Source organism: Excalfactoria chinensis, chromosome Z (assembly GCF_039878825.1).
Source record: "Excalfactoria chinensis isolate bCotChi1 chromosome Z, bCotChi1.hap2, whole genome shotgun sequence".
NCBI classification, from domain to species: Eukaryota; Metazoa; Chordata; class Aves; order Galliformes; family Phasianidae; genus Excalfactoria; species Excalfactoria chinensis.
This window is the reverse complement of record NC_092857.1, coordinates 35,849,877-35,861,564: the sequence shown is the minus strand read 5'-3', so window position 1 is coordinate 35,861,564 and position 11,688 is coordinate 35,849,877. Positions and strand designations below refer to the sequence as shown.

The following is an 11,688-nucleotide window of genomic DNA, read 5'->3' as shown; positions in this document are numbered from 1 at the left end:
AACCAGGGCCTGATGCTATGTCTGGTGATGGAAAACAGTGCAATTCCATTTTAGATGATGGAGGTAAAGTACTGAAAATGTTGAATGAAATCAGAATCAGATAGCATGTATCTAATAGCAGGCCGACAGGGAAAGAGTAAATTTTAAGGGTAGGAAAAAATGCTTGAGGTCTGAGATAAATAATCCAAATATCTAACGTCATTAACACTTGCAGATCGGTGCGGCAAAGCATTAGGTGTCTCAGTGACTCAAAAAACAAAACAAAACAAAAAATGAGATATCAACGCTGTATGTTAGCGGTATGACCGCCTGTCACCGATGGTCACTGATGGTAACACTGAATACTTCATCATCTTTCTTCACGGAATTGCTCTGGTAGCGTGACATGTGATAGTACTCTACCCATCCTACAACGCTGTGTCATTTTAAGTGTTATTCTTCCAGCACTGCTCCACCAGGCCTGTGCAGTCTGTGTGGAACACGTCGGCTGATGTATCTAGGAGGTGGCTGCCTCAGAAAGGGTGGTCCTTACCACCCTTGGCTTTTTCCCTTTCCCGGTGCCAAAAGCCTCAAACAGCAAAATAATTTGGGGAGATATGCAGTGTCACGCTGGGTTGAGGAGTTAAATCAGCTGGTGAGGACCAGAGTCCATAGAAGAGAGGGCAAGGGTGCAGAGCAGAGCAGGGCAGGGAATCGCACGGTGATGGAGAGCATTAGTGTCCCTCTCCTTCTGTCCCACGCCCACAGTGCGAGCAGCAGACTCGTGACAGCCATCTCGCCCCCGGAGCCCCCCGCGCTGCAGAGCCCTCAGCCCCGGCCGCTGCCCACGGCCTCAGCGCCGAACAGGGCGCTCCGCGCGCCCGCGGTTGCCATGGCACCTTCCCGCTCGTCTGCCTCGGCTCACTCTCCCCCGCCGTGGAAGAATAAGAGACCGTAACCTGCCCGGAGCCGAGGCTCGCACAGACATCAAAGAGAAACACCATGCCGCATGGTGATCTTTTATGGAGGATTTTCTCTCGACCCAAAGAGCGGTTTCTGCATAGCGCCGGCACGGCACACCGCGTCCAGGCGCGCTCCGTTTCGTGGTCGGGACGGGCACGGCGCCGTGAGGGCGGCCGGCAGCACACGGGGAGCCGTTCCCGACGCGGCTCCGCGGAGAAACGACGCTCGCCACGCTCGGGGCTGGAAGCGAAGGGCAGCGGCACCGCCAACGCCACGGCCCTCGCCCGAGGGACGGCAGGCAAAGCCCGCCGCTTCCGCTCCCGAGCAGGAAGATGCGGAAAGCGGGCTCAGCGCCCGGCTCCGCGCAGCCCTCGTTCCTCAGAGCCCCGTTCACGGCGCTGCGCGGTCGGGGCGGCGCGCCTCGTCGCCGGCAGGGGGCGCCGCGGGTGCGTCGCAGGGAACTCCCGCTGCGGGAGGGCGGCCGGGGTCCCGATGCCGGAGTGGGACGGGGAGAAGGAAGGCGCACGAAAGACGCTGAGCGCCGTGACCACGTGCTGTGCCATGCTGCGGGGTGTGCTCAGCAGCGTCCCGCGGGTGGTGGGGAACAAAGGCAGGAGTAAGACAGCCTCTGGGAAACGATAAGAGGGTGCACAGCTTTTGCACTTCTGCAGAACCAAGTCACCAGTGAGAACTTATATGCACATAAGTACAAGGAGATAAACTGCACAAATGTACTTCACGTAAATTAAATGAACAAATGCTTTCTCATGCCCTACTCTGGTCACCAGGCTGACCATCAGGACTTTGGCAGACACCTGTTACCTGAAAATGGGTAAGCACTGGGACAGGCGGGGAAGGTGAGCTGAGAAAACAGGGGGCACGGGAACAGACTGATTGTTTCAGCTGAACATAATGGCAGATGCTGGATGTCACCTACAGAGAACCAGCAGGTACTGTTTGTTTGTGTTTTTTTTTCTAGCAGACAAAGAAACAAGAAAGAAAGCTACAAGGGCAACAGATCAGAAAGGTATCCCGGAAGGGCAGTTTGCCCTGTGCAGACGCTGATGGCCTCTAAATTAACGGCAAGTGCTCAGAGACAAGGCTGGGATGTATTTGTGCATGGTGCTGTGAAAACATCCAGATGCTCTATGGCAACAACAAGCACCCACAAGGTGCTCCATCACTTAGGACGGGATGCTGTCATTGCACGTGATCTGTTGCGGGAGCCGCGCACTTAGGCACTGCTGGGTCCTGTCAGAAGATCACAGAGAGGACGCCTCATGCAGAGAGGACAGAAAGTGACAAGAGATATCCTTGCACCTGTGAAAGGAAGAGATTGGAGTCTTCAGTATAGAGGTGTAAGGAGAGATGCAGAGCTGATACAATGGTTGGTGGTTCCCCAACTTCTGTTGGCTTCTGAGCAAGAGAGTTGAGCTCTCAGTGTGCTTAATGCTGCGCTCTACTCCCCTTGTCTGCCTCTCTTTTAATTTCCTGTGGCAGCACGCAGCACTAAAACGTCTCACAGGCAATGGGTTGCTATGAGCCGTGAGCTGGAGATGGCTTGCATAGAGCACTATGAAATTATTAATGTTACGGGGAAGGCTTATCAGGAAGTATCTCCGCAGGATTAGGTGGCAGTATGGATGGTATCTATGGATCATAATTACCTGTATGGGCAATAACGGCATCTGTCATTTACTCATAATTCCTATTAAGATAAAATATTTATAAAGGGTGTTTCATGTTTCAAAACAAACGCCGACCATTATGGAGATGAGGGCTGGAGAGAAACCTCCTCTTGGGTTTATTATCATGTAATTGTGCATAATGGGGGTTCTTCTGCTTTCCACTAAGACAGCACCGGGCAGAGCAGCGCTCAATGGCTTCTCTGCTGGTGCCGGTGCCAGGCAAGAAAGCACCCCCATTAGCAACCTGAATACACTTATCCAGCAGAGATTAAAATCCAATGATGTCAGTGGGAGCGGTACATACAGATTACATTTGTGCCCCCCTGGGTGTCTTTTCTCATTAAAAATGCAGAATTAAATGACAGTTTTGCATGTGAGGTACACAGAGCACTGTGCATAGGAGAGAGTTGGTTAAGAAAGTTGAGTCAGACTTTGTCTCCCAGGGATGCCACAGCATTGCCAGATGACTGCAGTGCCCCGGGGCCGATGGATGAAGGGTTCACCCGCAGGTCACAAACTCGCTGACCCATTCACTCAGATCCTTGGTGCAGCCCTGGTGCAGACGTTGCTCACTGCTGAGCTGAACGTGGTGTGCCGTGTTCTAGGCACAGCACTGCTGCTCATACAGAACATCTCCTGCCGCCCGCTCTCGGGCTGTAGGTCTGGCCTTTAGAAACGGGCTCAGATATGTCTAGAATTAATTTTACAGAGAATCCCTTCCCCTTTGGTTTCCTGTTAACATTATTATTATTATTTTCAATGCGAGTCCTATCTAAAATTCAATCTCTAAAAACCTTCGCTGAATTTAATATCGAGGCATTAACCTGGAGACACCGGATAGACAGACAAATACATCGCTATACTTACGTACGCATAGGTTTTATAATAGAAACGATGTCTCTCTACTGAAGTATCGTTTCTGATTAATAACCGAGACATATTGATTTGCAGGGATAAAGAAATGCAATTATAAAACCTTTCTGACTTGCACTGACCGTTCTTATATGCCGGACACAAAACCCTACCTGGAGCTAGGTAGAGAACGTTCAGTCTCTAAAGCAATGACAAAAACGTTTTGTGCCCTCGAAATTAATTGACTGCGTGATGGGGCTGATTGCGCTCTCCGCTTCAGTCCCCACCGCGTGCCGCTCTAAGCCCGCACTGCCAGTCATTGCGCGAAGCGTTCGGGACGCACCCACGGACCCAGGGCCGCGGTCGCCGGGGTTGGGGGTGCAAAGGGCACGGCGCGGGGAGGGCGGCGGAAGGCCGCACAGCCGCCCCGCAGCCGGCTCGGAGCGGGCACGGCGCCGCGGCGGGCCGAGGGCCGATAGCGGGGTTTTGGTGCGGACGTCCCCGGGCGGGACGGGCGGTGCGCGGTGCCGTCGGTGTGCGGCTCTCCGTGCCGCAGCACGGCATCCGTCCCCACCTTCGCGTTTCCCTGTGAAGGTGGAGAGGCGGCTTCCCCCTCCTTTTTCCTTCCCGGGAATTCACGCGGTTCCCCTCTCCCGCGAGCCGCAGCCGCGGAGGATGGAGAAGCGCGGGGTAAATGTTCGTCGGCGCCCAGCACGAGGGCGGCTCGGCCCCGCGCGGCAGCGCCGCGAGAAACCGCGCGTCCCCGCAGAAAGGGCCGGAGGGGCCGCCCATCCCTGCGGCCGCTGGGCGACGGCAGTCGCCTTCCTCTAGCCCCTTTCTCTTTCCCCTCTCCTCCTCCTCCTCCTCCTCCGCCGCCGCCGCCAACGCCGCGGGGGCGCTCGGGGGGCAACAGGCAGCGAGCGGGCCGGCGGGCGCTCCCGGCCACTCGCCCCCGGCGTGCGGCGGCGCGGGGGGGAGCGCGGGAGCGGCGCTCCGCCATATTCCTGCCTCACCACGCCCGCGTAGCCGAGCCATTGAAAAGCCGGGCGAGCCCGGCCCCCCGCTGCCTCCTCTTCCTCTCCGCCGGTTGCTGTCCGCCCGCCCCCTCTCCCGTCTTCCCTGTCAGGGCCGAGCAGCGCCGCGGTAGCTCAACGGCAGCGGCTGTCCCCGCCAGAGGGGCGGGCGAGGAAGCTTCCCCCGCCGGGCGCAGCCGAGATCGCTGGGCTCCGGCTCCAGGGCGAGGGCAGCGGCCGGGCGATGCCCGCGCGGAAGCTCGGCGGGCTCTAGCGCTCGACAGCGGGCGGGGTGGGCGCTGCGGGCGGCGGGGGCGGCGGCCGCCGCCGGGGAGTTCGGGGTTCGGCCGGGGAGCGCCGCTGCCGCCGCGGTGGAGGCGTCCGCGCTGTGCGGTGCATGATTGAGAGGAGAGGAGGGGTTGGGAGCGGCGGGGATCCGAGCCGCCCTGCCTCTTTCCTCGCCCGCGTGCGGCATCGAGGCGGTCCCCGCGCCTGCCCTGCGGTGCGCGGTGCGGGCTCCGGCCGGTGCGGGTGTGCGAGCGAGCGAGTGCGTGCGATTTTAGGGGGTGGGGGCTGTGTTTGAACCAGTTAGGAAGAATGACTCTGGAGTCCATCATGGCGTGCTGCCTGAGCGAGGAAGCCAAGGAAGCCCGGCGGATCAACGACGAGATCGAGCGGCAGCTGCGCCGCGACAAGCGGGACGCGCGCCGGGAGCTGAAGCTGCTGCTGCTGGGTGAGTGCGGCTCGGCGCCGGCAGGCCTGGCCCGGCCCCGCTCGGCTCGGCGCGGTACGGTGCGGGCCGTTCCCGGCTGCCTCCGGGGAGCGCGCCGGGGTCCCCGCGGTCGGGCCCGAGGCGGCGGCGGGGCCGGCCCGGCTCGCCCGGGCTCTCGGCTCGTCGGCCGCGGCCCTGTCAGAGAGCCGCCGGCCCTGCCCCCGCCGCCGCGGGGCGTGGGTGCCCGCCGCGGTAGGCTCGGTGCGGGAGGGAAGCGGCCTCCAACATGGAGCTGAGAGCGAGGGACGGGAGGGGCGAGCGTCGGGGTGATGGGGGCTCGGGGGGAGCTGCCCTGCGCGGCGCCGGGAACGGGCGTTCGTGTCCGCCCTGTTCCGCGGCTGTTGGCTCGCTTGGCGCATTTTTATTTGTTTTGATTTTTATTTAATGAGGTAAACTGGGATAAGGGGCTGTGCTGGGCTTGTAGAGCGACGTTACGAACGGAAGAGAAACCACGAAGGCCAGCGTGCGGGCAGGGAGCTGATAGCAACCTGAGGCGTGCCGAGGATGACAGGATCCTGTAGTACTTTCGGAGCCCACCCACCCATCAGGAAAGAAAATCCTCGGCATTGTATGTCTCTCATTAGGACGGAGGCGGTTGTTTTGGAGCTCCAAGTATGCAGCGGCGATACTTATCTAGTAGGAATTTGGCTCCTGTTAAAATGAGCCTTTTAAATTAAAATGTGTTTATCCACGTCCTGCACTGTGGCTGTGCAGTTGCTGCCCGTGGCTTGCAGGGGCTGCGATTTGCCTCTAAGGGAGGGCTGCTCTCATGGCCTGTACTTAGGGCAGGGAACAGGACAGAGAGGTTAGGCAGTGCTTCCCCGTGCAAGTGCTGTTTGTTGCTCTGTGAGATGCACTGTGTCCTCTGACATGGAGGAAGGCTTGGGGCTCCTCAACTGATAGGGACAGCGGTGGATCTGGATATAGCTGGCGCTTGCAGTAATGGCGTTCTGTCTTGTTTCTGGCCTGGTTCTGCCTGGTGACTGTTGTGGCTGTTTGGGAGTTCACAATAAAGATGAACTAGAGTAGATGCCATCCATATGGTTGGACAAATGAGGGCTTAAGTACAGTTACAGAATGATGTACGCTCACTTCAGCAGAGACAGCTGGCATACCAGGCTTGTTAAACTCAGGTCCAAACTTTTTAAGTGTTTCCGTGTTTTTGTTGCAATGAAGCCAGAGTTTTCTCCCATGCTTTCAAAACTGCAAAATGTGCATTGACACCGATAAACTGCCCAGAGGTCCCACCTACCCAATGCCACTGGCTATATGCTGACCAAGGGCAGGCAAGGAGCTCTCTGGGCAGCTGCTGGTGTGTCTTGCTGGGCTGCTTGCAGGAAAGCTTTCTGCTGATGTTGGTGTACTGTAGAGGCACAGAATGGCTGAGCTTGGAAGGGACATTAAAGCCCATCCAGTTCCAACTCTGCTGTGGGCAGGGCTGCCACCCACCAATTCAGGCTGTCCAGGGCCCCATCCAGCTGGTCCCTGAATGCCTCCAAGGATGGGCATCCGCAGCTTCTCTGAGCAGCCTCTGCCAGTGCCTTGCCGTGTCTAATCTAAATCTCCCCTTTTTTAGTTAAGAGCCATTCCTTTCTGTCCTGTCGTTATCTGCCTGCGTAAAGAATTGGCCTCCCTCCTGTTTATAAGCTCCCTTCAGGTGTTGGAAGGCTGCAGTGATGTCTCCCTGAAGCTTTCTCCAGGCTGAACAAGCCCAGCTCCCTCAGCCTTTCTTTGTAGAGGAGGTAGTGTAAGCCAGGTGTTCTGAGGTGCCAGGTGAGATGTAAGCAAGAGGTGCTAGAGACCAGGAGGTATGGGTTCGACGCCCCTTGGGGCAGCGTGTCTGGCTGTCTTTGGGGAACAAAACTGTAACAGACATTGTTAGTGTGTGCACACTTAATGGTTTTTCTGTGTCACGTTGTTGTGTTGGGCTGAAAGTGTGTGTGCCTGTGCAGCTGTGTGGATTAACACTTAACGATCTCATCTTGTGAAATGCAGATAGTGGTGAACCACTGTTGAAGTCGTGGCATTGGGTAGAGGTTCAGGCTTCAATTTATAAACAAATTTTGAGGAGAAGTTTTCTGAATAGTGGTTTATTTTAGATGCATGACAGGACGCTTTCTAGTCACACTCTCACCGCTTCCCCAGCATCAGCAGTGCTTGGTTGGTGAGGATGTGGTGTCTGTGTGGGTCGTTCTTAGGAGAGTGAGAGAGACAGATGTTTTAAAAGTAAAAAGGATTTATTAAAAATGGAGAGACTGGGAGTGTGGCAAATGTCTGAAATTAAAGTTGTGTTATGAGACACTAGAGTTCTTGCTAATTTGAAAATAAAAGATGTCTTTTGTCCTCAAAACTGAAAGGACTAGCGTGCTAATATTGCTTAGTTTTGTTATATTTAAACGTATGCAAACGTATGTTTAAATAGTTCCAACGTCTGGGTCCCTCTGTGTGGTGTGGGAGTGAGAAGCCTAAGTGGGTTAAAGGCTTTTGAAAATGAGACCGAGGTGTATCCCCTGGCTCGAAGGAGAGAGCTAGCACAGCTTACACTGAGCCGCGCTAATTGGCCATGCATGTTCTTCTTCACTTGCAACAAGCCCGTGCTAAAGCTATTAACCTGAAAGGCTTAAAGGCACGGATAAGCAGATCTGTGCTGGATTTTTACTTCCACGTTTGAAAATTAGATTTCTGTACAACGTATGGGGGGGAAAATGGCATTTTCGGATCAGAAGGAAAGTTTTGGGTCTTCTGGTGTTTGCCACACATTCTGCCCACCCCCACCTCACACCATTGCCATTGCAGTGCTTCCCTGCAAAGTGAAGTAGTTTTATGCTTTCTCTCCTGGTTGTGCAAGTTACCATTACCGAGTGACATGCACGCACTGTGCCAGGTGTACCTTGTGTGTGTATTAGTACTGATATCTTTTTTTTCTTCTCGTAGGGTCAGAGTTCAGTACGTTAAGTCATTTCTGGAAAACTTTCAGCGCATGCTAAGATTATTCCTAAGTGTTAGTTTAAAAATAAACGTTCTCTGCAATTAAACATTAAAATACCGTGTTTAGGTGCTCTGCTGTACATCTTTGCTTCATTTTTGGGACACAGAAACAGGAGAAAAGTGGTGAGTTTTTTTTTGTTTTTTACTGTTGTGACTCTAAAGAGCCAGAACTTAAAACATAGACTGAAGAGTGCTACAAAGACATCATAGTAGTTCTGCTAGCAGAACTTGGCTGTAACGTTTAAGGCTCTTTGGAACACATTCAGTCTTCCACTGAATTTGGTTTTAATCCCATGTATTTTTTCAAATTCTTCTGGATTTCATTACTGCTGAATGCTTTGTAAAACTGTATGATTGTTCTCCAGAGCTTAAAGTTGTTAATATCCATCCATTGTTTGCTGCTAGCTGTAAAAACACTTACATTACTTTTATAACTGGGAAGAAACGAGGTGTTTTAATGTGTTATATTGGTATGTGCCAGACAAAATGTAGGGCGTTCTTCATGCTCATGTTTTAAGTGTCCATTTACATACTTAAACATACTTAAGTTCCTTGTGCTCAAGTTTTTCTGTGCGTCATTTTGACTGTCATTTGTGGATATTTTGCTGGGTCTCAGAAAGCAGCACCTGGGGCTAAGTGGTAGATTGCAGCCAAGTTTCTTCAGTTCTGGACATCCCTGAGTGTATGCTGCATGTATTTATGCTACATGCTGTTTTCTCAGAATAATTCAGTGGTATCGTACTAGCTGGCTATGTCTGTATCCAGAAACCTTGGCCAGGTTAAGTGTTGAAGGGGCTGACAGCATATTTACTGTTTCCTGTCGTATTTGCTGGCACTGTCAGGTACAGAACACGTTTTTAAGGGGTGATTGTTCCTTCTGTCTGAGATAACAGAGGTGCATTGCAGAGAGCTGCTTGACATAAGCGTCCATCCATTGGCTGTGTGTTGCAAAGGAAGCAGGTAGAAGATAAGCCATGTGAATTAGCATGGACGGCAGCTGGTCTGATGTGGAAAGGAGCTTCTGGGCACCTGGTGAATATCCAGTAGGCATGCAGGATATGTATGTATTTGCTTTCTTAGACCTCTGTCAGCCAAATTAAAGAATCATGTGCAACTCAGTGAATTAGCAAGGACTTCAACTTTCTTTAGATAACTCTAGAAGGAAGTGAGCCCATTAAGTCAACAATGAAGCACGCTGGTCTTATATAATCTTTTCCTCAGCTGGAGAAACAAGCAAGCTTCCTTATTTTTACTCTAGCTGAGCTGCTCTGTGTGGTTTAGTTGAGCAGGACAGGATGGCAGTTTCTTAACAGATGTTGCAGTAAATCTCTGCTGGTGCATTTGTACTCAGATCCGTGTTTTGAAGCATGTGAAAATGAGAATTCTGTGAAGCCACACATAAATGAATTTCCTGTTTACATTATGTGCATTGACTGAATCTCAGAGGTCTGGCCATGCATTGTTTGATGTGTTCTTTTTTTTTTTTTTTTTTTTCCTGAACATTTGTTGTAGACACTAAGCTGTTCAGAAACAGATTTCTGCTGTGTACAAATACGACTAGCCAACCAGAGCAAGTCACATAATAGAAATGTGAATATTTAATAGACATACACTTGTGGCTGTTGATGTAAGCTTTCTGACCGTTATTAAGCTTGAGGACAATAAATCTCAGACAGCAGTTTTCCAACCACATTCATTCAAAATTCTTTGGAGAAAAAAGGTCAGTGAATGCACACAAGTGTAATTTGAGGTATTATTTTTTTAAACCCCTGAAGTAATCAGAGGCTTTTTGTTGTATCTGTTTCGGTGCTTTGCTCTTTAGAAGAGCAGTGTACAGTAGAGAGGCTCCAGTGCACCTTGAGTATGTCAAAATATGCCTTCCTGTGGTGAAGGTATCAACTGTGTTTGAGAAAATGACACAAATGTATTCATCCTCTGTATTTTTGGTAGACTGTTTTGCAACTGCTTATCTCAGTATCTTCAACAGCAAAACTGGGAAGACAGTAAACTGTGAGGTAGGTTCACACATTTGCTATTGATTAGCAATGTGTTCTACATGTGGAGCTGTTAAACTAGAAGGCTGAATGTTATTAAGAATCAGTCAGGCAATGAGTTGAGATCAGTTTCAGGTGTGTGTCTGTGACCAAGCGTTCTGGAAAACTTTGGAGTCTCCTTTACGATCCCACCTTGTGTTTGGCTTTTTCTTCTTTCCCTTCTACACTCTGAAATCCTTGTGCAGGTAGGCAGTATCACCCGCCTAGAGATGGAAGTCAAGGGATAAGGCACGTTTCGCTCCTGAGCACAAAGGAAGCAAACACTGATATTGGGTAGTATATTCTGATTGAATACTTTCCATGCTGTTAAATAACTAAAACCAACAACAACAGAACAACAAAAAAACCCCTAGAACTGTAACCTTATTTTGCTGCTGTGTATGTATTGGTCCATCCTCCCACTCGCATTGAGCGCTTTGAAATTAGTTTAAGTTAGGTGCCGCAGTACACATTTACAGTAGTGAAGTGTGGAAATACTTTATGTACACATCCTGATGTGCTGTAACTGGATTGATAAGTATCTCTGTTCATTATATCTTCTAATGTTATCCTGGATGCAAAACAACTTCTTGTATTTTATGGTATATAGTTCTGTATACCTGTATATAAATATCACTTTTACATACAGGCATGCATATATATATATGTATATATACACACACACAAACATAATCCATTTTTTTAAATGTTTATTTATTATAGAGGGATATTTTGTTTGCAGTGCGTAAAAAGGGTTTTTTTGTTGCGGTTTTGGTTTTGAAGTGATGTACACCCACTGAAGCACATAAGAGCTAGCTTAGGGTTTTGATAGTCAATGAATTTTATTCATAAGTCAGAGAGCCGAGGGACTCCGAATTTTTTTTCTCACATTGAAGAACAGTATGGAATTAGTGCAGGAGGGAAAACATGTGCTGAGCAGAGAACCTCTGAAGAAAGTACACTTGGGTGTATGCTGCAATTTTAGGAAGTTATAATTCTGCTTTTTAGCTTCTCCACATTATTTTGTTGGTGCATAATGCCAATGCTGATTTCATAAGAGAAAGTATTTCTTTTAAAATATTATGACAATCTGCAAAATTAATCCCAGGAAGGTGTAAAATAATTTGGCACAGTGGATGTGATTAATGATTATTAGCTTTGTTGCAGTAACAGAGAACTGTAAACACCGAACATTTTATTATCATTGTGGGTTTTTTCTTTTTTTTTCTCCTTTTTTTTTTTTTTTTTTTTTTTTTTTTTTTTTTTTTTCCTTGTGCTGAGTGGTGTAATGCTCAGGGAAAAAATCTGTTTTTGCTATGTATGAACAGTTCTTACGGGTACAATTATGGAAGTATTTTAGCATTCACTTCTTATTTGGTCTAATTACAAAATGTCTGACT

At 50.4% G+C, this 11,688-nt stretch overlaps 1 protein-coding gene across 1 annotated transcript in view; it reads left to right on the top strand.

Annotated features, from left to right (window-relative positions):
- Positions 1-4,869: 4,869 nt before the first annotated feature.
- LOC140263802 (guanine nucleotide-binding protein G(q) subunit alpha) overlaps positions 4,870-11,688 on the top strand; it is a 111,047-nt gene continuing 104,228 nt past the window's right edge. Inside the window, exon 1 of the mRNA XM_072359003.1 lies at positions 4,870-5,228. Coding sequence (XP_072215104.1) covers positions 5,093-5,228 — 136 coding nt within the window. The 5' untranslated portion in view covers positions 4,870-5,092. The remainder of the gene's footprint in view (positions 5,229-11,688) is intronic.